The sequence below is a fragment of the Ziziphus jujuba genome, chromosome 5, assembly GCF_031755915.1.
Source record: "Ziziphus jujuba cultivar Dongzao chromosome 5, ASM3175591v1".
In the NCBI taxonomy this organism is placed as follows: Eukaryota; Viridiplantae; Streptophyta; class Magnoliopsida; order Rosales; family Rhamnaceae; genus Ziziphus; species Ziziphus jujuba.
In genome coordinates this window covers 7,345,754-7,373,724 of record NC_083383.1, presented here as the reverse complement: position 1 = coordinate 7,373,724, position 27,971 = coordinate 7,345,754, and the positions used below count along the sequence as shown (strand labels likewise).

The window sequence follows — 27,971 nt, the reverse complement described above, 5'->3', positions numbered from 1 at the left end:
TAGGGGAAAAAAAAAAAAAACACTGTGAAGATAATTTCTCTATTATTAAAAAATCGATTAGATATTTTAAAATATAAATTTTTCTTTAAAAAATTCAATTATTTAAAAAAAAAACAATAATAAATTATTTATTTAATTAATAATTATCGATAATTTTTATGTACACTATAATTGATAAATAATTTTATAATTAATTGTATAATTATATGATATGAATTTAAACAATAACGATTTTATGTTACAGATAAAACAATCACATCCACTGCTAAAGATGTTATAAAAAATTTGAAAAATTTGGGAGAAGCAAGAGAAAGTTTTTTTTTTTTTTTTTTTTTTACAGTTTTACCCTGGCATAGATGCCAGCGCAGCGGTTGCAGGAATGTTGAAAATGAGATTGTTTGCAGGAGAATGTGGACACTCTCTCTTACCGCTGTCTCCCTAAATGACGCAGTCCCATCTGCCCAATTTCCAAAGACGACATTGGCATTAGGGACACCACCATTGGTTCTCCGTGCTACCTGACCCCACCCATCATTAAGATCATACGGCAGGGAACAGGGGCTATAGTATTACCGTCATATCAACGGCCACAAATCCATCAGAAATCACCGATCCCCTAAATACAACACGTACACTTGAACAATGTGAACCAACCAATTAAATCCCCACACCGTACCCAAAGAGACACATATACTCTCTCTCTCTCTCTCTCTCTCGTGGTTTCTCGAAAAAGCTTCTCTTCTCTATCTGTCTTCTGCCCACACCCAACCCCCACCCCTCCCACCCCAAAAAACAAAAAAAAAAAAAACATAAAAAATCCAACCCAAACTAGACCCGCTCCAGGACCCATACCCAACTCCTAGAGAGAGGGAGAGAGAAAAGATCAGAGAGTTGGGTGATGATGATAAGAAAAACAAAAACCAATGAAAGCAAAACAAAGCAAAAGCCAATTGTTATAATGAAATGACCCTTGTCTCTCGCTCTCTCTCTCTCTCATCCTTTTTTTTCTCTTTATCTCTCATATTAAAGACCCCCTCTCTATCTCTCTCTCTCTCTCTCTCTCTCTCTTGTACATTGCAGCAGGAGGGTCTCTTGAAACTTTCCTTATTTGACCGAGGGGTGTAGGTGATGTGGGTGCGGTGTGTAAAATTTTTCTGAAGTCGCTGCCGGCACTGTGGATTAATTCGGGTTCAGGTAGATTCAGGCCTCTCTGGCTTCGTGTTGTTGACACCTGACGTTTTCTGCTGCATGATAGACACTGAGAGATAACATTGAACGAGGAGATATGGATAGAATGAGCAAACAAAAACCCAAAAAAAAAAGAAAAAAATACAAGGGTTTTCTTTTTTTCCTTTTTTCTTCTTTCTTTGTTTTTATTTTTTTATTTTTCTGTTTATTTTTTATTTTGGGTTTGTGAGGGGAAGAGAAAAGAAAAAAATAAAAATAAAAAACCCTAAATTGCAATGGAGGGATTTGCCATTGATCTAAAAGGCCAAAAGAGTAAGGATCGTGGATTTTAAGTAACTTTTGGTATCTTTCCAATTATGGGTATTCTCGTGTTTTTCAGATCTGACTCATCATATCTCTTTTTCTAGTTTGCATTCTTCTTTTTATTTTATTTTCATTTTATTTATTTTCCAAAAATTGGGTTACAGTCTTATCTTTACTCTTTTTTTTTTTTTGGTTTTATTTTATTTCTTCATCTTCATTTTCTTTGTTTTTCTCAGTTGGGACATAGAAATTGACAGAAGAGAGTGAGCACACAGAGGCATTTGGCATAAGCGTATGCTATTGCTTTTGTGTGCTCACTTCTCTACCTGTCATTTTCCAGTGCTGGAACAGAAATATATATGTGTGTATATATATATATATATATATATTTTATTTATTCCTTCCAGCCGGCAGTTCTTTGTTCCTCTCTACCCTTGTTTCTCATCTATCTATATCTCTCTCACTCTAAAATTCGGTTTTTAATTTCCTTTTTTCTATTTGTCCGACTAAAGAGAGAAAAGCTTTTAATCGGTAAGTTGGTTTTATATAATCTTATATATATACGATTGATTTATATATATATATATATATATTTTATCTATAATAATGGGAACTACTAGTAGTAGAGATAGAGAGCTTTGAAAGCGTGACTTTTCATGGTGTCTGTGGAGAAGGGACGTGTGATTACTGTGCGGAATTAGCGGCAAAAACCATCTCTAATAGCATGGGACCATTCACGTTATATAGTATGGTCCTAATAACTCCTTAATAAACCTTCTTTTTTTATTATTATTATTATGGCTGTTTATTTATTTATTTATTTATTTATTTATTCACTTTGTTGTTTCTTGATAGCTATCATCAAGATCATCATGTTTCTCTTCCATTGGTTAATTTTTTATTCCTGCGCATGCGATGTTCAGGCTAAAACTTGTTCTGATTGGATTTTATTTCCCCTGAATCTGTTTGCTTTGTACTCCTTGTGTTAATGGGTACTTTCTTTAATAATGAAGTTTCGAAACCCTATTATTGACAAAATAATAGGATTGCTTTTGTGCTATGGATTCTAATGTGTTATTTTGATGTGTAGTTTTTGAGCTAAATTAGAGCTTCCCCACCTCAGCCAGATCGTTGGACCGAAAAAAGAACAAAATCAAATCCGAGTATTATTTTTTATGCTTGAGTTAATTTATTTCTTTAAGAAGAAAATTGTTTTTATTTGATGTGATGTTTTGAGAGTTTAAGACGAGATTAACCTTTGCGAATATTAATGGGTTAACTCTATTTTAATATTTTTCTCTCCTTAATCTATTCTCTTCCAGGTTGGGATGGATTTTGGAGAAACGTAATTCTTTCCTTGATGCAAATTTCTCCAACAGGTTTGGATGGATGAAACATCGAAAAGCAAATTAAATAGGTCGTATTTTATGATTTGTGATTTATGATATTTTTCTCATTTTATGGCATTATTTCGGGTCTTGAATCTTTCAGACGATATTACCATTTGCAATATATAGCTATTGTTTGGCCTTAAAGGATGTGCATAGCATAATCTTGTACATCTTTTAGTTGCTCCGCACCATCTCTTTACTCTTATTACCCCAAAAAAAAAAAAGCACCATGTCTTTACTCTTTAGATGCCATAGCGATTCTTGTATCCGAGCTTTTTCTCCTATTGATAGAAAATTTCCATATATATAACTCCATATAATTATAAATGTATATAATTTTGTTATAAAAGGTGTATATATTAGATTATATGTTATTTGCTATCCGGTTATATAAAAAAACATAGCGGCGTACATATAATCAAATATACATGCATTTTATAGCAAAATTTTATATACATATTTATATCCTTTTTAAATCAGTATATTTTATATGCATAGTTATATCAATATAGCTATTTGTCTTGGATTTAAAAGATTTAGCTAAGTTGCTCTTTTTAGTGGAAGTAGTGTAACAGTACAATTAGAATACCACAATGAAAGTGTTATTCTTATATGTAAACTATATTCTATCTTAATTTATTGTTAATTAGGATATGCCCAAGATTGGAATATGAAACATGCCATGAATTTTATTTAAAATGTGTATTTAATGATAGAACAGATTATAATTTTTTAAGGTTGTGATCACTTCAATTCAGAGATGATCATGAGCAAAATGGAACTATAGGTGCTATATATATGGATTGACTAGACAATTATTTTATGGAAGAGATGTTGTTTGATAATCTGGTAGTAAAATGGCATTGAAATAAATTTATATTATGTACATTATGGTGATATATAGGAAGAAAATTCATTTTACGTTTATGTTTTGTATTGCTAAAAGAATAATCAATATGATATTAAAAAATGCTTACGTAGATGTGAAAATTATTCAAGATATCCATTGTTGTTACATAGAGTTTCTACAATTTCTAAAGACTAGGTGTGTAAAGATAGTGATGAAAATCTCAAATTTTATGAATATATATATATATATATATATATATCTTAAATAAATTCCATATGATGGGGTCATGTTTGCATAAATTGAAATCCAAGCAGCTTAATTTCAATGCATGCGGGACTAGATTTGTTTTAATGTCCCCAGAAGCTTAATATGATTGTGTATTTTTTGTTGATTTATGTGAATTCTTGAAACGGCTTGTTTGCATATAGTCCAGAAAATTGTCTCGTGACTAGTTAGTTCAAATGGAAAAAAGTTAGAAATTGCTATAAATCAATGATGTTGCTGCTAGTTGATGTAAGATAATGTGGTTAAAATTGACACGGTGAGTACTTTGGAAATCTTGTCTTTATTTGGTTTATTTGAGGTAGCTTACATGTGGAAGAGAGGAGGAAGCAACTTTTGTTGACAGTAGGATGTGAGTTGTGAGCAAGAAATCTCGCACGTGTATTCTAAAGCTAAAATAGTTTTTAATGGACTAATAAAATTGTATTTTCCTGTTAAGTGAACATTCTTATAACAAGATGTTTTGAGTAATAGTTACATATATTTTGTGAATGAAATGACCCATTGCTTGGTCTTAAGGTTAGGAAGTACCAGATATTTAGCTAGTGTTATGACAAATATGTTGCCCTTAATTAATTGGTTTCTTCTCATGCTTATCCTATTTGATTAGAAATGAAAGAAGAAAAATTAAAAGAGGAACATGTCCACCTTGCTTTGGAGCTGATGCGTGATTTTGAAGCAATGGAAAGATTAGGTGACCTCTTATTAAATTTTATTTTTAACATTTTTTATACATATCTGCATGTTTTAAGTTTTAACACTAGTCTATGACTTTCAAGTTGGCATACCCATGTTGGTCTTGGGAGGAATATCATTCTTACCAAGATTTTACCGCATTGGTTTACCTCTTAAACTCATACATTTTAACTATAATGTGCCATTGGAACCTTTGAGATGGAGTAACTAACTAATTTTTTACCATAATGGAGGTTAGATCATTGGTTGAGTACCTGAGTTGATTGGCTTTATTTTGTTTTATATATCAAAATTTTGTTGGAAATGCTGTATTGTAGATTTGGAACTCTTCTCCTTGGCCTTTGGTGATGGCTTTGATTGTTGGATTTTTAAGTCTCTGAATCAGCTTTTTTCTTATCATATCTCAATTGATTTCAAAGCCCAAAGAAAATACTTGATAGTAATTGTTATGATTGAATTTGTTTTGTGATAGGGATAATTGTTATAGTAAATACTTCTGTTTCCAGTGGGCCTTAATTTGATATGACAGGTTGTTAATCATGCCTATCTATTTGGAGACCATCTGACCATAACGGTGTATGAATTTATTGCATTGCTCAACATATTTATCATATATGAGTGTTTGCATACAAGTCCTTCTTGTTACGTTTTAGGTGCATAGAATTTTCCCTTTGATTTAATGGGTTCCCTAGTGGTATATAGACAGTTGAGAGTTTTGAAACAATTCCTATTGTGATCCATTTCAAGTTTATAGAAACTTATATTACCATGTTTTATCTAATTTTCAATTTGTCTTGTAATATGTGTAGATTCCTGTGCCATTTTTGTGGACTTAAAATATATGTTGTTCCATAAGCAAAACTTATGAAAACCAAGGGTGACAACAGACTTCTTTTTATGGTTTTATGTTGGTGGCATGAGTGTAATTTTTGTTCTCACAAGCAAAAATATACCCTAAAAGTACTTGAAGGGAACAAATTTTTGTGGACTTAAAATATATATTTATATATATATATATATATATATGTTGTTCCATAAGCAAAACTTATAAAAACCAAGAGTGAGACAAACTTCTTTTTATGGTTTCATGTTGGTGGTATGAGTGTAATTTTTGTTCCCTCAGGCAAAAATATACTGAAAAAGTACTTGAAAGGAACAAATTGACAAATATAGCATAATTCATCTGACTAATGACATCTAGAAAAAACCTGCAATTAGACTCTTCAAAAATTGCTATATATTATACATTATAGTATCACTAATGGTTGATCTTTGTACTGATTGGGTTTTGAGATTTGACTAAAGAAAAGAAAATTTAGTTGGGAAAAGTGATGGCCCTTTTCTTTTTCTTTAACAAAGTTTATGTGCTAAATGACCCATTGTTTTCTTGTCTGATGTTGAAATGTTTTGTTAAAAGTATCAAGATATCAAATCAAAGGGCTTAATATGAAATCTAAAGTAGGAATCTTCACTTTGGTAACTACTTTCTACAATTTTCATAAAAAAAAAAAATAACACTACTTTCTACAATTCACTATCCTACTTCAAATCTCTTGGAATATATATATATATATATATATATATTTTTTTTTTCTCATGTAATTGGAAGTTCAACTTGAAAAAAAATAAAAAGATAATATTTTTCTCATGTAATTGGAAGTTCAATATTTGCAGGTTTGAGTGGTTTGTGAAATTTGAGGAAATGATATATTTTTTACCTTATGAAAAAGGATTTAGTATCACATCGCTTTCCGGTAAATTTGATGGAACTAGATGAGAAAAATTATTAGCCTATGTATTAGTATGGATCCCTATAACTGGTTATATAATATGATTCTCTTTAAAGGATAAGGTTGCCAAAAAGTATCAGTTATATAATATGATTCTCTTGAAAGGATAAGCTTGCCAAAAAGTACTAGCTAAAGGTTTAAGGCCAAATGTGTTTGTATAGTTTTCATACATATCGAATATGAATGTTTTTTGTCAGCTTGCTGTAAAGTTGGGATTTTGAGAGGAAATAGACCATGGAATTTGAAGTTATTTTTTGCCTGTTCAAAAGAGATGATGCATATTGAGTAAAAGAACTAATGGGCAATGTTTTCATACTGATTGGCAATGTTTTCCTAGTATATGTTTATGGACTGGTGAAGTATATATACCAGATTGGGAAAATCTGCTTTTGGGTCTCTGGTGTGTTTAAAGAAACTAGAATTCAATCTGCCATGTCATGTCATAAATTATTTGAAAAAATTTATATCATAAAGTAGTAATTGTAGCACGATTGTTCTTTTTCTTTTTGGTCGATTTTGAAAGGCTGATTTTGGTGTCTGGATTGTTTACTGGTTTTGACGTTCTAAATTTGCTGGTAAGGATTTGATTTAGGCTAATTTGGATTTTGAGAAGCTTTACCACTCTTTAATATTTTAATGTTTTCCCTTGATGATTTATTCTATGAAGTATATTACCTTGGAAATGATCTCATCGTTGCACAAGTTCCATTATGTCTCGGGCATTATGATGTTACAGTGGCAGGTGATATTGCTAAATAAAAGTAATTTTCATGTTATAAAATTCGAGATAATAAAGATTAATTGCATTTTGATATTTTCAACTTTAATTTACGATTTTAGATTTTAAAAATTGTTATTTAATTCTTTAATTTTATAATTTGTTGAAAATTAGATCAATTTTGAATTGGCAAAACAAATGAGTGGCAATGTCATATATACTGTTGCTTCTTTTCTTTGATCAACATCCTAATCACTTTCTTTTAAGACTGCTATAAGTTTTGAAAGAGCTGTATTAATTTTTTTTTTGGGGGGCAAATTGAAAATTAAATCAATTCACAACAAAAATTTTAAAATTGAAGATTTAAATTATATTTTTGAAAGTTGAGGATTTGAATTATAAAACTTGATTCAGCCGTTCAATTTTGAGAAGTAGTGATTTAGTTCTTTAATTTTACAATTTGTGAAAATTGAGCCAATTTTTTGCCAAATTGGTGACGGTTTCTTACATGCTGTTGCTTCTTCTCCTTGATCAGCATCCTATTCATTTTCCTTAAAGACTCTGCGACAAGTTTTGGAAAGAGTTGAATTAATTTATTTTTTTGGACGAATTGAGAATTAGATCAATATGAACAAAAATTGAAAATTAAATATTCAAATTGCTATTTTTGAAAGTTGAGGATCCAAAATTACAAAACTTGTATACTATAATGCAAAATGCAATTCCTTATAAGACTGCTTAAGATAGTGTATATTAATTAATGACCATGGACAATGATATTAGATATTAAGTTTATTTTATCTCTCTCTCTTTCCTTTGCTGTATCTCCATAGAAATTTATTGCTGTATTTACTATAAGTTTATGGCGTAATTTTATTTTTTTAATTCAAGAATCGCTTTCAAAACTGTGAAATCTCTTTTCTAAGATGATAGATCTACTTTCATCAACCTATAGTTTTCTACTTTCATCAACTTTTAGTTCCTTTTAAGTGAATTAAATTATGTTATGATTAGAAGTCTATTTTCCAAATGATTGGAAATATAATTGAACGGAACAGGCTAAAACAAATAAATTGTATCGTATATATAGTCTTCTATTTTTATTTTTATTTTTTATCGTATATATAGTCTTCTATTTTTTTATTTTTTTCTCCGAATCTACTATATCTATTTTTTTTTTTTATTTGCTCTTCTAATGCATGATATAAACACCTATGTCCTGTCATCAATTCAAAGATGAGTCATGATGGTAACACGATTATTTCATTATAAGTTTTTTTTTTTTTTTTTTAAAAAAGAAGGAGAAGAAGAAATTTTAAATTTTGTTCTGTTTGTATATTCTTTCTTTTTTTTTCTTTTTTTCAAGGAAACACTAAAAGAACCTAAAAAATTGGAAATGAAGAAGCTCTTACCACTAATAGCAAAGTGATAAAGCGGTTTCTAAAAATTATTTACCAAATATCGTGTGATAAAGCCATCATTTCATACCACATTGATTTTTAAAAATATATACCAAATGATATATATGTTATTTTATATCAACTTGTGTATCATAAAAATTTATTAGTTTGTTAATATATCATCGCTAAATATTAATATAATATAATTATAAATAATCAAACATTTGAAATAGATAAATAAATAAAAAATAAAGCTTACTAAATATTGTCTTATTGTTTAGAAAACATTTAATAATTCTATTGTTTTGGTAATTCTAACATTGCTTTTTTATACGCCAATGATAAAAGAAAAGAAAACAAAATATAAAAGTGAAAGATACCAAACATTGTACTTGGGATTCCTAAAATGATAAAATAAAATTGAAAGATACCGAAAATTGTACTTGGGGCTCCTACTGGCTTATGAGTTAATATAGGTTTCCCAATACCCGAAGACCAGGAGTCTTGCTAGCATTTACCAAAAAAAGTACTTGCTAGTACATGGTATTGTCAGTGCAACCTAATATTAGTAGGGCTCTTTCTCGAACAATGCGTTGCGTTTCAGAGTAATTGAAATGGCGTTGCCAACCTTTGAAGTTTCAACAACAATTCTCTCTGGAAGTCTCTGTACGCAAGTCACAACTCCAGGTCTCGTACTACAGGGCTCAATATTATTCCCAAATCCTGTACTTACCTATTACTGTTACTACTAGTTCCCTTTTAAAAGCTGCCACATTTTTCTGACCACGTTCCACAATATCATTCCTAATTCTCTCTTTCCAACCCACGGCTGATTAATTCTCTTTGAACATATATATATATATATATATGTACACCATAGTACTAAAAATAAGTTACGTTTTACTGAAGATTTAAATACCAAAAAAGAGTCTGAAAAAGCATCTTTGTTATTTTAGTGTCTCTGCAAGGACATCTACAAGCACATATCTAATTAAAACGAGAAAAAAAAAAAAAAATTGGTTCACATGACGAGTTGTAAAATTTCACCACGGATGACATGGTAGCCAAGCCCAGACCAAGATTTGCCCCTTCTTCATCACCAGAAACCATACAGCGAACATAAGGAGACATAGCCGAAGACAATATCATACTCCCAGTGGCAATTGGAAGAATAAGATGGTGAATGGAAGGTTAGATGGAGACACATGGATGGACTTACAGTAAGCATATATATATATATATATATATGTATATATATGTTATGCATAAATATTTCATGTACAATCCTGTTAATTTGAGTTTAAGTTGGCAAACAATTTTATCAAAATGTATAGCCACTCCTACACCCCAATGTCTTCCTGCTTCTACAAATTAATTTTCACTAACAAGCGAGATCTTACCCCACTTCACATAGCTTTACCCTTTTCCATCGTGCTTACCCCTTCTATCGAACTGTTTAATGAACAAACAAATTAGGCTAAAGTTTACCTTTGGAAACTAATCTTGCATTGTTGATCATAATAGAAAATGTTATTGGGCATAAGTAAATTTATGGCCAATTTGCAACCTTTAAATCAGTCGTCAGAATCATCGAGGCAGGAAAAGAAAAATTCAATTTGGAGGAACGTAAATCTACCTCAACATCCCATGACTCTAGTAGGTAGAAAACAATGAGCATTTCTCTACGTGTGGAAGATTGATAAAGGGTGCATTATTGGAACACATAGGGGGGCCTATGTTAGGTTTCCAAAAGGATCCAACAAAAATTAATAAGGTTTTTCTGTTCTTTTACCTAAAGAGGTAGGCCTGTCTAAAGAGACAAAGCTTGAAAAGTGGGCAAAATTAATAAGGTTTTTCTGTTCTTTTACCTAAAGAGGTAGGCCTGTCTAAAGAGACAAAGCTTGAAAAGTGCGCATTTTGGCCTAATTCCAGGTACTTGGTAGGAATTGACTCTGCTTCTCTCATCCTCGACTACAATTTTTGAGAGAAATGGTTGCATCCTTACTACAAAATTTGCGTTTATTAGTTTTGTGCTTCATAACTGCTCTTCACCACTTGAATGTAATTTTCTGTCATAAAGAAGTTCAGTGAAGTTTATAAGCAAAAATACCTAAAAAGAGAAAGTGAGAGAAAAGCGGCGGCAAATAAATACATGTTGAATCAACTGAAGAGGAAGTGTAAAATCCCCTCGAGAACTAGAAGTGGCTGGAATATAACAGTCCAAAACGAGCCTAAAATGATCACGAGGACCTTTTTCCTCCATTTGATTTGAGACAATGTATTATATTGTTACCCTGCAAAAACAGCTGCGACCCACCACTGTTTAACATGGAATAATGGACATATGAGGTATGGAGGAGACAAGCTGAGAAGCATACTCCATATTCAATTTTTAATCCTGCCTCAAAAGTAAAGATCCATAAGAAGAGAAACGAACATAGATCCGTCACATAGAGCAGGTTAGTAGACAATTTTTTTATATAAAATCCCAATATTTTGAAAATAGAAACTCAAGAATGATCAACCTACCACTATTTTCATCAAGGACAAATTCAAGCCCTTTAGAAAATTTCACTCACTGTTAACTAAATAATTGGGTAAACCTTTCTCTAACCCAAAATGTAGTTTGTAGTATTTAAAAGAATATATAAAAAGCAAATAATGTGATTTAGATGGTTTTCTTTTATGCCTGACCATCTAGAAAATCTATGTAAGATTTTTTAATTAAAAAGTGTGAATGATTTGTGGGCCATTAATGGGCTTTAATTGGTTAACAGTTGTGGAATTTGAATTGGCCTCTTACGTTTTGATTTTGATAAGGAGTGTGAGCTATCTCCCCACTCACGTTGGTTTCTGGAAAAAAGACGAAAATGGTTTTCAGCATATTTTGCATATATGTGAGTACGGTAAAGCAACGTTACTTTGAAGTAAAAGCTTGGATATGCAGTGTCTGAGAGTTGGATAATCCATTGTATCCTAGAAGACGATGCACCGATGGGATGAAAATAATCTTAAAGATATTGTAGTACTACACATACTTCAGACTAATTTTCAACAAGCAAATCAAATACTAATAACATACAGATTCCAATTTTTTTAAATTTATTTTTACTCAAATGTAAATATTTTATTTACATATTTTAGATCCATATGTATTTACATATTATTCCCATAATAATATTTCTAGAATCTATACATCATCAAAACTGTAGATAGATTGGGCCACATTATGCTCTGCGCAACACCTAATGGGCTAAAATATCATTATAGCAAGCCCAAGTTTTGTAAAACTTAGTATTGGAATGCGGTGCGGGTTATCGACCGTTAAGCGTGGATGAGACGAGCTTGTGTGTAACCAAATTCTTTGGGACACGTACTCTGATCACACTCTTGTAGAATTACTTTTTTATTTTTCCAAAAAAACACTTTTATTGTTGCCATATCATTCTTATCTAAAAATGCAACAAAAATTTGCAACTGAAATAGGATATTTCTGTAATTTTCTTAATAATATTAAAGCATATCTATGAAAATTAGTTAAACATATTCTTTTGTTCTTTCCCTGTACAATTATCTTATTTTAAGGCAATGTTTTGTTTTTCTACTAATTTTCGTACATATGTCACTATTTCATCGCTGCTTTTCATTTTTTTATATTCCTATCCCTTTGTTTTAAATATATATATATATATATATATATATATCTTTCATGAAAATTTAGTGGTTCATCTTACATGCATTTCTTTTGTCAATCAAGTTTATATATTATAAGTGTTAATTATCAAAAGGTTGCAGTATTTCAATTGTTCGGTATTAAAAAAAAAAAATAATGAAGTAGGCAATCATTTAATATTAAATTTAATTATATCAATAAAATTGGTAATTCTAATATTAAATTCTAATAAATTAATGTACATATTGGGGATGACATATATAAAATGAAGTAGACAAGCATATACTGTAAGTTCATCTAAAATATAAGCTGAGCAATTAATACTGACCAGAATTGAAAAAAATAAAAAACAAATAAAAAAATTCAAAGATTAATGATTTATGAAGAAATCATAATTAAATTCTGGCAACAAGTCAGCTTCATAAACTAAAAATTTTAGGTAGGTGAAATGTGTCGGATTGGTTCGAGGTTAATCAAGTTTAATTTCCTAGTAAATCCCTGACACGTATGACTTCAATCATCTTCGTGTTGGATGACTAATGAATGATAACCAAACTTGTAATCAAAATAATAATAATGATAATAATAAAATATGATAACCAACAAAAACAGATCAATTATTACCAAAAAAATCAAAAACAGATCAATTATTTCTTGAACACATTTAAAATTATAATAATACCCAAATAATGAAATATGAAACTAATTTATTTATATTATTTTACAATGATCAAGTTATAAAAATATTATATTTTATTTTGTAGTACAGGCTATAGCAAAGTCAAATGTTTTCGTTTTTACCCAAAAAAAAAAAAAATGTCTAAGTTGCTGTGTATGATAATATGTGTCCATATATATATTAACAATTAATTACTGATTAAATAATAGTATTAGAATATACACTACGAATTTTTTTTCCTTGTACGGAGGAAATTAAAGAGACTCCATTTACGATTCTCACTCAAATACCATATAGATTATAGACGAAGATAATTTCCTTGAGATTAAAAATAGAAATAAAACAATAAAACCAAAACATAGAAAACTCCAATCAATCGATAAGATTATTTATGTGAGAATATATATATATATATATATATTGTATTTGACAAGAAATACATCCTAATCCAATTTGTTATGTTCTTCACCCTGTATTTTGGCATGAATATGGATACTTGTAATACTGATTTTATTTGGTGCAACTGCTGCGATGCAGTGTATTCTGAAACGAAAGCACTATATATAATGGCACAATTGATGATCTAATATATGTAAGCTCCTATATATTAATTGTTAATTTATTAGTTTAAATGGCTAACTAGCCCATCTACCAGATTATTTTAGTAATCCTTAAATGAATGAAAAGTAAACAAACATCTTGATTATATATATTCATAACGAAAATATATAATTCAATAAAAAAAAACTAATTATATATAGTTTTAGTTTCAAAACGAACTTATAAAAAAACTAAAATAACATAACTGTTTAATATGGTCGAATTTGTAGCCTTTAGACAATGCATAATTTTTTTCTTTTTTGGGTGATTAATGCATATATTAATCAGAAATGGCTATCTAGATTCTGAGAAAAGAGTGAACAATGCATAGATTCTTATGCTTTCAACTGGTTAATTGTTTTCCTTTTGTAGATTATGATGCGATGATATTGTGGTTAAATTTATCCATAAACTCAATCCATTATAACATATGTACGAACTTAAAATTGTGACCAAAAAAAATTGACTTTTTTGTATAATATTGTAAAGGCAATAAGTTTTGCTAATAAAGTTTCACGGACATTTGCTGCCATCAATAATTAAGTAGCACATCATATATATATATATGTGTGTGTGTGTGTGTGTGTGTGTGTGTGTGTGTGTATATGTTCAAATTCAGTTTCGCTCTAATATTATAGCTATTAGCCTTTTGTTTTTGTTTTCTTTTCTTTGTTTTGGTGAAGCTATAGCCTTTTGTTTGGTTTTGAGCAGCTCATGCGTGTGCATATATAAATATTAAATTATAAAGTAATAACTATTTAACAAGCCAAAATTATGAAAGCAAGCCCAGCACTAGTACTGACGTATGCCATGTGTTGTGGGCTTTATGAAGAGGTCCCTCCACTTTGTACACCATCTAAGTCTTTTTACCAACGGAGATATATTTATTTTGTATGAAAAAATAACACAAAACACTTTTGCAATTAAAAAATAAATGTTAGCTCTAAAGCAGCTGCTTGGGCTTTATCATATATGTAGGTATATTTTGGTTTAATGCTCTTTATTACTTTCTAATCAGGGTCACCATTATTTGTTTATTTATTTATTGTTTTGCATTTGATAACCTTCAAAATTTGAAAAAGTTAGAATTGGTAACACAACGGTTAACATAGACATAAAAGAATCCATCTATTTTTTACCCTAAATTCTTTTTCTTTTCTTTTTTTATGTTTATTTATCCAATAAATGGTGAGTTTTTAGATTATTTGGAATGAATTAATGATAAATTAAAAAAAAATAGAGAGCCTGAAATGAACTTTGGTCAAATTAAAAGATAATAAAGTGAATTTAATCTTTTTTTTTCTTTTTTTTTAAGACGTTCTTCCAAAAAGAATAGGGAATATGTTCAGCACCACGATGATTTTTATGGTACCCTAAAGACGATAAACATTTCATAAGATCGCTTCTTTTCTTTTTTTTTTTTTTTTTTTTTTTGGTTGGGTTTGGATCCTCTATTATATCGCTTTGATGAGTAGAGAAGTGACTAATTCAAGTCCATGGGATGGTGAAGAAGCTCTTATAAGTCAAGTTCCCTTTTTTTTTTTTTCACTTTTTTGGGTAAATTTTTTGAAGCTCTAGTTTCTTGGAGCAGAATTAATGAATTTTTTTAAAAATTACATGCTTAATTATTTTAACATTTTACATATTGAATGTATTTGTAAGTTTGTATTGATAAAAACTATCAGAAAATACATATTTACAGTTCAAACCTTAACTTGGTTAATTTATTCCAAAATAAATAATAAATAAATGTTATGATATGTTCAAGTTAATAAAAAAAAATTAATTTCTTTTAACTCTAGGGTGGTTTTTTTTTTTTCCCCCTTTTCTTTTGTATTGTTAGTACCGAACATAATTTAAACAGTTGCTGAAAAAATTAGTGAAAAATAAGATTCGCAATGAAATTTAATATAAGCTTTAACTAAACAAAATTAAGTAAAAACAGGTAAGAAAAGAAAAAGAAGAATAAAATAAATAAATAAATAGAGTGGGAAATGGGCTTGAACAGTTGCTTTGGTAATGGCAGATGGCAGTGGCACTATGGTAGGCAACTAAGCAAGTAGCAATTATTTTATTATTTTATTGAGAATATTCTATTAGATATTTTGGCCTGAATTATGAGGCTGTCGGCCAATGTAATCCTGTAGAATATTCCTTTATATATGTAATATGCCTATAGCAATCTTAAATGGCTCTTCAAATTTCAATTATTAACAAAAAGAAAAAGGTGAACTGGAGCCCCAATTTTGACTTTGAATTATTCAAATTTAAAAGTCAACTTGACGTTCTAGTTCTGGGCTACGTGTACTATTTATTGTCAGTCATTTTCTTTCTCGTATAGTGTCGTACTGTCAAATTGATTTGTTTGGTATCGAACAATTTTGACAATCTGTTTTTCATTGAATGTTCAGGATTGTTTCCAGTCCTTTTTTTTTTTTTTTTTTTCCTTTTTTGATAAAAGGATTGTTTCCGTTTTAAGTGCAGATTCTAGTTCCTTGTATTATTATTATCATTTATTTATTTATTTTTGCTCGATCTTACTTGGAGTTCGATAAACTTTATAACCGTACGAATTGAATTTGAATTATCATAGAGAATTAAAAAAAAATTTGAACAAAAAATTAATTAAATTTACTAACGAAATATTTATCTCTTAATACTGAAATTAGTATATATTAAACACTATATGATGTGGAATTTTTCGACTTACTGTGATGATAAAACCTTTTACATACTTTCAGATATTATATATAATCCAACCCGTTGAAATCTCTCCTCTCCAATTTTTATTTATTTTTTAAATAATAAAATTCTTAATTTGCAAGCTGCAAGAGTTTGTTTTCTTGGTGAACAACCAATTTGAATTTTTAAATAATCGTAACCTCAAAATATCACAATCCAAATTATAAGACTACAATAAATACAAACGAATTGTATAAAAAATATAGACAATATAAAAGTTAACAATGCAGTCAAAGACTCACAATAGCCTATTTATAATGTAGGCCAACTAATTTTGTTAATTAAAAGATGTCATATATAGTTTTCCAGATTGTCCCTACAGGGATCATTAAATCCTATAAAAAATGATCAGTGAGTGTAAATTCACAGCACCTATTATATATATATATATATATATATCGGCCTTAATAATGGGCATCTTATTTTTTTAAAGCAAGATTTTTTTCCGATCATTAGATTATTTTTTATATAAAATTATCATTGGATTATAAGTAATTAGGTTGGACTTTATAATTTTATGGAATAAATAGCTATAAATTGTGGATCTTACTTTAAAAATAAGGTGCATTATATTTGAGATTAATTTTATATGTATATAAAATTTTCTAGGCTTTATTTGAATAATGATAAAGTTAATATAAATTTATTTAAAAAAATAATTTTTTTCTGTTTAAATATTTATATAAAAATCGTAAAATGTATAAAAAAGTTGTTACAACCTATAAAATAATAATTCAAAAAATTAATTTTAAAAATACAAATTTATTATTAATTTATTATATAATATTAAATTTAATTACTTATAAATTTTAATTTATTTATTATTTATCAAATATGAGAAAAAAAATTAAATCTCATGAAATAAATTTCCAAAAATTAAGTTACAGAAATCAATTCAAGTAAATTTCACACTCCATAAATGGTACTTAGATATTTCCTAATTTTATTAGTTTTTTGCTGTACTTGTACTTCTCAATCGAGCATAAATATTTCTCTTTATTTTAATATATTTCACAATAATTTTGACTTGTATATTTTATAATAATATTAATAGTTTTTCTACTGTTGTGATTAAAAAATTTTCAGAGCACTAGTTGTTCTACCACTGGGATTAAAAAAATTTAAGATTCTAACTATATGAACTAAAAAATAAACAAATAAACGGAGGGAGTTAGAATAAAAAAATTATCAAAAGTCATGTCAAAGTAATTTCTTTATATTTGGAACGAGGGACAATTAAGTTACCAAAAAACAAAAGTTATTAAATCCTATAAATAATCGTTACAGAATATATTAGACACATCAAAGTAAATCCCAGCCGCTAATTCAGGGAACAAATCTTGAAATAAAAAATAAAATAAAAATAAAAAAGTTGAAAATTCAAAATCATCAGAAACCTTACTTTGCTGAGACGAAATTAAAACCTAGTAGCTTCCGCACTTCTCTGAACACGACTCTCTCATTAAAAAACAAATATAAAAATAAATGAAAAATTGAGGATTTAAAAAAAGGAAAAAAAAAATTATATATTTAATTTTAATTTGTCTCAAACTCTGTGTGCTACTCTGGCCCCAGGTCTCGCAATCAGAGAATACCAGGTGCTCCAAGCCTCCAATGGCTATAGAGTCCTCCTCACTCTCTTCCTCACTTTTACTCTAGCCAATCAAAAAAACCCCTTAAACCCTCCAACAAATAGAAGATATGGATTCCATTGATATCAGTTTCTCCGCAGTTCTATCTTGGATTCCGTTATACTATTCAAAATCCCTTGGTTAAAAATTTTCCAAGGAAAATACCTGGAATTTTCAACAAAAGAAAAGTAGGAATCAGAGAAGAAAAAGAAAAATCTAAGAAGACATAGAGATGGAGGAGAGGCATGTTTTGTTCGGGAAATACGAAATAGGTAGACTACTGGGAAAAGGGACATTTGCGAAGGTGTACTATGGCAAAGTGGTGGATTCAGGGGAAGGAGTGGCAATCAAAGTGATCAACAAAGACCAGGTGAAGAAGGAAGGTATGATGGAGCAGATCAAGCGCGAGATCTCGGTGATGCGAATGGTTCGGCATCCGAACATCGTGGAGCTCAAAGAGGTCATGGCCACCAAATCCAAGATCTTCTTCGTGATGGAGTACGTCAGAGGAGGCGAGCTCTTCGCCAAAGTCGCCAGGGGCAAACTGAAGGAGGATCTGGCTCGCAGATATTTCCAGCAATTGATCAGCGCCGTTGATTTCTGCCACAGCAGGGGAGTCTCTCACCGAGATTTGAAGCCCGAGAATCTCCTCCTCGACGAGAATGGCAACCTCAAGATCTCCGATTTCGGGCTCTCCGCTCTCCCGGAGCAGCTCCGCAACGACGGCCTCCTCCACACTCAGTGTGGAACTCCGGCGTACGTTGCCCCTGAAGTTCTGAGAAAGAAAGGCTACGACGGTTCCAAAGCCGATATTTGGTCCTGCGGAGTGATTTTGTTTGTGCTTCTGGCTGGATTTCTTCCATTTCAGGATGAGAATATCATGAAGATGTATCGCAAAGTTTTCAAAGCCGAATTCGAATGCCCGCCTTGGTTCTCATCCGAAGCCAGGCGATTGATCTCCAAACTACTTGTCGCTGATCCCGATCGACGGATCACTATCCCAGCTATCATGCGCGTCAGTTGGTTCCGCAAGGACTTTACTAGGCCCGTAGCGTTTTCGGCCCAAGAGCCCGTACCCGACAACAAGCTGGAAGAAAACGACGACAGCAAATCGTTGTCGTCGTCGCCCAAGTTTTTCAACGCGTTCGAGTTCATCTCTTCAATGTCGTCGGGATTCGACCTCTCGAATCTGTTCGAGAGCAAAAGGAAAGCCGGGTCGATGTTCACGTCGAGATTCTCGGCTACGGCCATCATGACGAAGATCGAGGCGGTGGGCAGAGGGCTCAGCTATAAGGTTTCGAAGGTGAAGGATTTCAAAATAAGGCTTCAAGGTCCTTCGGAAGGGAGGAAAGGGAGGCTGTCGGTGACGGCGGAGGTCTTCGAGGTGGCGCCGGAAGTGGCCGTCGTTCAGTTCTCCAAGTCGGCCGGCGATACTCTGGAGTACGCCAAGTTTTGTGACGAAGATGTCAGACCGGCATTGAAAGACATCGTTTGGACATGGCAAGGAGATAACCTTGTTGATAACGCCAATGCTGCTCCTGACGCTGAAGTGAACAGTGAAGAAGATAAATTTTTAATCAAGTAAATACCTGATTAGGGGTTTTCACTTTTATTTTTATTTTATTTTTTGTGTGTGTTTTTCTTTTTTCTTTTTTCTTTTTTTAAAGAAAAAAAGTTGGGATCCAGTTTGGATTTGTATATATTAATTTTGTGAGTTAGCATGTGTTAATGAACGTATATATTATATATTGGCTTTCAATATAAATGGGCAAAAAATTCTTAGCAAAAAAAAAAAAAAAAAAAAAACTAATAAAAAAAAAAATCTCTTGCTGCTTGTCTTGGTGGTTAAATTTTTTTATTATTATTATTGTTTGAAATGTTTGTTTAATTAATTAGTTGACAACGTTAATAATTAAATGAAAGTTGGAGTGCCTACGTCAATGCCTGGTCATTGGAGAGGGCTGGCAATGAAATTATGAAAGCTAGCGTGATTCAGAGGGATTCTTGATGGGCTAACGCAACCAGAGAAACTCCTTTTGATTAGTACTCATTAACTGACAGTTAAATCTGATTAGTGCAAAAAACCAGAAAAAATAAAATAATCCCAAGTTGTAAACATTTTAAGGCAAATCACTCACTTCTTAAATTTCAAGTTTCCACTCGCTGCACTCATTATAATCAATGGTGATATATTGCCATGTAAAATCTAAAAACTTTTTATTATAAAATCTTAATTTGGAAAATTAATTTATTTTTTTCTTATCAACCACCTAAATTATTAAATGGCATATAACATTTATTAATAACTATTATTAGCATTAACAAATAATATTTTTCCATTGATTATTCAATATCCTGTTGATTACGCATAAATTATTAAGAGTAAAATTTTAATATTTTGAAAGTTTATATCTCCTCCTTTAATATATATATATATATATATATATATATATATATATGTGGGATAGGAGGAAGTACGCACCTCCGATGTATAGTAGATATTTTCAAATTATTAAGATCGGATTTGGTTAGTGGCAAAAATAATTGAATCTTGTTAAATGATTATAGCTGTGAAATTTATGTAGGAATTAACACATATATCTTTGTTTGTCATACATGACATTTTTGGCAGTGGTTGGATTCGAATTCCATCTGTCTAAATTTTCCTGACAAACACTAAAAAATAAAACCCAACGAACGTTCAAAAAGAGGCAGAGGACAACGAGTGGATAATACCTAACAGTTAAAACCAAATCAAAATCGAACAATGGACATGGAAAATCTAGCACTAGCTCCTTACACACATAACACGTAGCAAAGGGTATTCAAGTGCTCAAAAGTAGTTGTAATTTCACTGTCATCGTTTTTCCATTTTTTTTCCTATCTAGTTTGAGTCGTGGTGGCAGAAGATGAAGACGCGCGTCCACTTAATCTGTTTAAGGAAAGGCATAACATTTCTTACTACCAGAAAAGAATGGTAAAAGGGTTTGCTATAAGATTGCGAAATGGCTTAGAAGACAAACCGACATTGACATTTGGTTGATGTTCGATATAGTACGTCACTCAGTAATTGTCTCATTCAGCGGAGTCATTTTTTGGTTGGCCAGTGGTAGGGTCTACTATGAATCCTGTGATAATGGACGCAGGGAATCTATGTTTGCACCACGTTACATTACAGGGCTTTATACGGTATAATTGTAAGTGGAGGTCCACCACCATCTTAGTCATTTGTCATTTGCCATTTGCCATTTGCCAGCAAGACAATTAGTCCGGTCCCACCAAATAAAAATAAAGCAAGACGATCCTTTCATTCCGGTGTGAAACAGCCACTGGTAAATTCCAAATCCGTTGGCATTGCCTTATTAATCGTGTTTATTTAGTTTTGGTGATATATGATCATATATACAGCTGTTTTTGGATTGATTTGGACAATTTGAATTTTGAGTATTTGGAAATCTGATAATAGGTTGATTTAATACGGTCGAATATATTATATAATATTAAGAAATAATTAATTAGTTATGGAAAAGTCATGTAAGCCAAGATTTTAAAAGTGAAACCTGAAAAAGTCTCGAAATGACGATGCACATGAAGATGGGAAAGACAGTTAACTAATTTTAAAACAATAACAAAAATAACAATTTTGTTATATTGATTTGGTCCAGCATAATTGGAGAGTATGTGATTGTCTCAATATATATGTGATTGAGTATGTTTATATTATGCTCAAATTGTTAATTACTTTTGGACTATTTCCCATTCCAAACTTCAAAAAATAATGAGTTCCGGATTTATAACTTTTAAAAAGTTATTATAAAACCCAAAGATAATAATTTGATGGATGGTTTTTGGTTCTTGGTCGTTAATCCTATAGGAAATGGTTGACTGTTACAATGGTGACAATATACATAATTACAATGGCCAAAATGATGAAGCATTTAATAATAAACAATTTTTATTAAACATGGACATAAAATTTTCAAAAGAATACAAAATTTTTTAACAAAAAAAAAATATTTGTTTGGGTGGGATTAGTTAGGAGTGAAATTTTCTAATCCATTAATTAACCTGAATTAGTATTATTTTTAAAATAATGATAAAGAAAATCATGATATATATATATTGGAAGAAAGAAAATCATGATCTTTGAATCCGTCAATAAGAGGGGTGGTAATTTTATGAACAGAAAACAGAATAATGGTAATCCAAAATTTTTTCTCTCTCTTATTATTTTTTTCCAAAGTTAGATTGGACTGAATATATCATGGGACCCATTTGAACCGTAAACAGTTTTTTTTTTTTTTTTTTTTTTTTTTTTTTGGGGATCAGCCTAGGGAAACTACGAAACGGCAGATTATAATAATTTTTTAAGAATTTGATCTGGATTAGATTCTCTCTTTGAATATCGTGTTATTTAAACTGATTAATAATTAACAAAATATTTTATAAAATTAACATGTAAAAGGCACCCATCACTATCCCAAGAAAAACAAATCTGTGCAGCCATTTTCATATCACTTAATTAGTAACATTGGGCTATTCTAAATACTGGGCTAACTAAACCTATAGATCCAGTAACAACGAAAGCCCAGCCAAGTCTATCCTATAATCACGGTTGCAAGCATGCCCAACCCGTCCCAGTGTACGAAGTCTAGGTCAAGAACTTATATTTTTAAATTTATATAAATATACGACCTTTGGCATCAAAGTGGTTGTTCGAATTCTAAGGGCTTAGCCTGAGGCTTAGTGGGCCTTGGCTTCAAGCTCCGTGAGGTTATAGTCATTTTCACTACAATTATCAACCTTCAGAAAGAATACAAGTGGGTAGTTCTTTTAGCACTACAACAATTTCTTTTTCCACTATAATTTATCTAAGTTTTTCATTTGCAGTGTAAAAAAATACTAAAAATTGACTATTACTACATCCATACACGCTACTTGTTTTACCTCCGTTTTTATACTTTCCAATCTTTTCCTTCACCACATTTTCTTCATCTTTTTCGTGAATATGCTTTTTTTCAAACAAAGAAATTGATTGTAGGTGTAAAACAACAGAAGAATGCCAAAAATTCAAGAGGAAAAGGCAAGCTTTTTGATAAAAAATTTTACTTAAGTTTTTTTTTTTCATTTATTTTTTAAATGAAAATAAGCAATAAAAATGTCTACCGATTTCTTTGGTTTCTTTTTTTTTTTTTTCTCCCCTTATTTTTGATAATTTTTTAAAGCAGTTTTTCTTTGTAAATCCAACAAAGTTCAAATTGTGTAAAAAGTTTGGTTTAATTGTTAACAACTAAAAAATACTTTAGGTTTCATATTTGTTAACTAGACAATTAGATTATGCCCATCAACCGAACACTATGAAAGTATTCGAAGAGACTATCAATTTAATTAAATCTATATGTTTAGAGCAAAATGAATTATTAGTTAATGTCCAAAAAGAAAATGAATTCTAGCCCACAGTTAAGAATGGAGAAAGTCTCTCAGTCATCAATCGCTTTTGTGTTCTTAGTGCGATCTGCTCCTTCGATGATCTGCTCCTTCGATATTCATTTGAACGTAAGAATAGAGAATGTGTGTAAGGTTTTTGGTTTTAGAAAGAGAGTATAAATTAAAGTAAGATTCAAAATTTTGATATGGAGAGAAATATCAAAAGTTTAAAATATGAGAATATTTATAAAAATATCATAAATTATTGAATATTGATAAAAAAAATACTCATAAAAATGATAAAAAAATATGTTTTGGTTAAAAGTTGTGATTTTTTAAATCATAAATTAAAAGATATTTTAAATATTAAGTGAAATGTAGATAGATGATTTAGAGTAAAATCCTATTTAAAAGACATGTAAATAGAAATATAGCAGGAGGAAAATTCTAACAATGTAAAAAGAACAACTACGATAGAGCCCATGTGGTACAAGTTTCCCCTATAAACAAATAAAAATATATAATATAGCCGACCATGTATTTAAATATTATTCCTCTATTTTAAAAACAATAAAAAACTAAAGAGACTTATCCAATTTTATATTTTACTTATTTAAGTTATTGGCAAATAAGATCTCAGCTAATTTATCCAAAATAATGTTTCAACTATATTTAATATTTCAACTAATTTATCCAAAGATAATATTTCAACTATATTTATCTTTACCACCCAAAAAACTATGTATTTTAACACACACGAACAAACACGCAAATTGGACTTGCTTTCTGGGGAAATGTTTCCATTTAGAACATTAGAAAAAAAAAAACACAGAAACATAACCAAAAATAGAAAGACCGACATGCTAATTCATATACGGCTTAAATATATATATATATATATATAACTTTTACCAAGAATATGAAGGCCGACATTCTAATTTATATTACCCTATTAACTAGAGCCTTGTCCAAATAACTTCAAACTCCTAAGCAAACAAATAAGAAATTTGTAATGTTTTTCTTATAGGATTAGTTACTCCCAATAAGACTTGAACAGCGATTCAGAAATTTCGATACTGTTTCCGTGTCTCACAACCCGGAAAAAAGCCATGTTGACGTCTGACGAGTCAGTCTTGATTGATGGGCTTCTGGGGGAACCCAAAGGCAACAAAGCATGTGAAAATAAAGCAAGCTAATAACAAAAAACCAACCATTGAAATTAATTATTAATTAGTTAAAATGGAAAAATAAAAAATAAAAAATAAAAAATGAAACACGTATATATGTATATATATATATATATCATGGTCATTATATATCTATATATATATATATATCATGGTCATCACTCATCACCAACAATATCAATATATAAAAAGATCACAAACAAAAATACAAAAATTAAACAACCACACGAATATGATATATCTTAGCTACCATGTGCATACATCATCAATCCCACGTATGATGATGATGTCAGATTTGCCGTGTGCGTTTTTTAATGATGGTTATCATGTCTGGGCTTCCCATTACATTATATTGTATATATAAAAATACATATTACGCAATTGACTAACAAAGTTTGAGTCTTCCATATAATTAATTATATGTGGGTAAGAACATATTCTAGTAATAGTTGGTTAAAGTTATAAATTTTCTATATTATCTGTTGGACCAGTCTCTTATAATTGTCTGATTCCTTTTTGCAAGTCTTGGTGACTTCTAATTGATTTAATGCTAGACAACAAATAATAATATGCAAAATTTTCACCCCCACAAGAAACGTCTTATTTATTTTTGATCAATCAAGAAGAAATTTCTTGGGAATTTTAATGATAGATTTTGGGCAACTACTTTTGGCTTTCAAGATTTTAGTTTAAAAATTAATCTGTTTGATCAAAAGGGGGATTGTATTTGAATATTTTTTAATTTTATATCGTTTGAGTTATTATCAATGCTAAATCCGTTCATATGTAAGATATGGTTAATGGGGTATTACAAATCCATTTAGGGCTATCTATAAAGAACATGTGAAATTAGATTTTTTTTTTTTTTTTTGGGGGATAGACATGTGAAATAAGTTTATAAATGTGAAAATGAGTAGGCACACAAAAATGTTTTTCAAGATTTGTTCCCTGAAGAGCTAACACACTCATGTTGGCATTACACATGTTTTACGAGTATCACAAGTACACTTTATTTTAAAGAGTGAACGGAGGAAAGAATAAAATTTTAACATTTCTTATTTAAAATGATTTGTTTGTTATTATTCCAGATTAATTATTACAAATATATATCTATATAGGGAAAAAAATAAAAATAAAAATAAAAGAAGAGAGATTATATACGAGATATATCCTTAATTTTCTATTTATTCTTATTATTAGCTGGCTTGTGACCTGGTCTATCAAATTGCTTAATTGGTCTTCCTTTCTAACAAATTCTCCACTTCAAAATTTACCAAGAAAAAAGGCAGAAAGCAAGTACATTATGTTCAAATTAATATGAATATTTAATGAGCACTTGATGATGTGTTCATGACAGAGACATTTACATATTTTCCACATTATAATTAATTCTTCATCTCTAATACTTCTTCAAAAGGCACGTATGCACATGTGATATATTTTCCACAATCATTACACTTGTAAATATTTCCCCCTTTAATGTTGTTCGCACATAATCAATGTAAAATGAGCCTTTCATGAAAAATAATAATAATAAAATATCATATATTTTCCATACCAGTACAACACTCGTCCATATTTCCTATTGTGCACAATTTAAAATGAATCTTTCAAATTTTCTCTCTCTGACTAAATTTTGTTATTTTCCTTGATCACTTTCGAAGAAATCAAGTCGACATGGATGATCTTTACCCAAAAAAAATGTTGATATGGATGATGAGCAAATATGAATGATGCAATATATTCGTCATCTTTTACAAACGTCAATATTCACCAAGGAAAAAAAAATCCCTTTAATCAACGACAATAATTTTTTATTTATATGTGTGTGTATATATATATATATATAAATTTTATCATATGATTTTGGATTCCACGCGCTAATTATAAACTTATTTAAAAAGCTTTTGGTTGCTTTGTCTACTCCTAAAACTTTTGAAGCATGACTTTTCGTATAAGCATATCTATTTAGAAGAACTTCTGTACCAACAGAAAATTAAAATTAAAATATATTCATATTAAATTAATTAATCTGTTACGCGGTTGCTTCCTGGTTGGGTAATTTGGCAGCTGGTTTTCGAGAAAGAAGTAAGTCAACTCCAAATGAAAAAAATTAAGAAGACCGTTTGATGCCATGCATGGCCTCGACCTTATTGAATATGAATGTATTTATATAATTACTTGATCTTATAGAAATGTCGAATGAATTTCAAAAATAGAACTTGTAAATCGTCAAATACTCAATCAAGCGATTTGTTACATTTGTACGATAGAAGATAAATAGATGGTAAAGCCATGGTTTTAAAAATCAAAACTTTCCGCAAAGTTTCTACTAAATTTTTATTTTTCTAGTATATATAAAAAAAAAAAGCTCATAAATGGAAAGATATATAGTTTATATAACATCCATTAAAGTTTTTTATATTTCTTCATAATTTTTATAAGAATTTCTGTTATAATGTTTATATTAAATTCCTTACAATTCAGTAAAAAAATTCATAATTTTTGTAAAACTTTTGAAAAAATATATATATATTTTTTAATTTACATAAAAAATTAATAAATATTATTGATGTTTAACAATTTTTTTTGCAAAATTAACATTATTGATATTTTTTTAACCTTTTAGTTGTCTTTCAATAATTAAGCAAATAAAAATTAAAAATTAGCATTTAATAAACAATGTTAAAAATTATATTAAGCAAGTCTATCTATCTTATTTTTAAGTTCTATTTGATAAATAATAAAATTTGTAGGAATTTAGTTCCATTGGAAAAGTTAAAACTTTCCTATGTTGGGATATCATTTAAAGATGAGAAATTGTGGGGAAAACATAATTAGATTTCTACCTATGTGAGAAATTTTGTGAAAAAGTTATATCCATCTATAAAGATGTTATTTTAAAACTCCTAGAAAACTAATTTAAAATATTTTTTAAAAATATAAATTTACCATTAATTTATTCTATAAACTAGTTTAATTACTTAGAAGTCATAACTTTTTCATTACTTATCATATATAATAAGAGAAAATTTAATTACCGACAAAGTAATCCCAATAAAACTAAATATCGAAAATCAGTTTTACTTCAAAGTTTGATACTTTCCAAATGGAGTTTTAAAGAAAAATTTATGTGATAAGTTATAAGTTTATTTATCTATTAATATATATAGTTTTTGCAATAATAAATTTAATATTTGTATCAATATTATAAAGTTGATAAAGATTATAACATAATCGAAAATTAAAAGATATGCAAGGATATATTCTATGCAAACTCAACTATAAGAAATTGTGGTTAGAAGTGTGTATTTTTTATTTACATATTTTTATAAATAACACATCAAATTTAAGATTCTGAAGAATTACCAATTATATGTTTACAATATTTATATTACAACAAAAATTTTACTA

The 27,971-nt window shown here is 29.6% G+C and overlaps 1 protein-coding gene and 1 long non-coding RNA gene across 2 annotated transcripts; both read left to right on the top strand.

Annotated features, from left to right (window-relative positions):
- Nucleotides 1-885: 885 nt before the first annotated feature.
- LOC107420306 (uncharacterized) lies at nucleotides 886-6,225 on the top strand. The gene is made up of 3 exons (XR_007241705.2): nucleotides 886-1,194; nucleotides 2,582-2,654; nucleotides 2,814-6,225. It is a non-coding gene; the product is annotated as an uncharacterized LOC107420306 (long non-coding RNA).
- An 11,619-nt stretch (nucleotides 6,226-17,844) lies between these two features.
- Nucleotides 17,845-19,689, top strand: LOC125423023 (CBL-interacting serine/threonine-protein kinase 5). The gene has a single exon (XM_048476044.2). It carries the CDS (start codon nucleotides 18,176-18,178, stop codon nucleotides 19,526-19,528), a length of 1,353 nt encoding a protein of 450 aa, XP_048332001.1. The 5' UTR covers nucleotides 17,845-18,175; the 3' UTR covers nucleotides 19,529-19,689.
- The last annotated feature ends 8,282 nt before the right edge of the window (nucleotides 19,690-27,971 follow it).

Coding starts and splice junctions, on each gene's coding strand:
- LOC125423023 (XM_048476044.2), top strand. CDS start 18,176: ATGGAGGAGAGGCATGTTTTGTTCGGGAAATACGAAATAGGTAGACTA.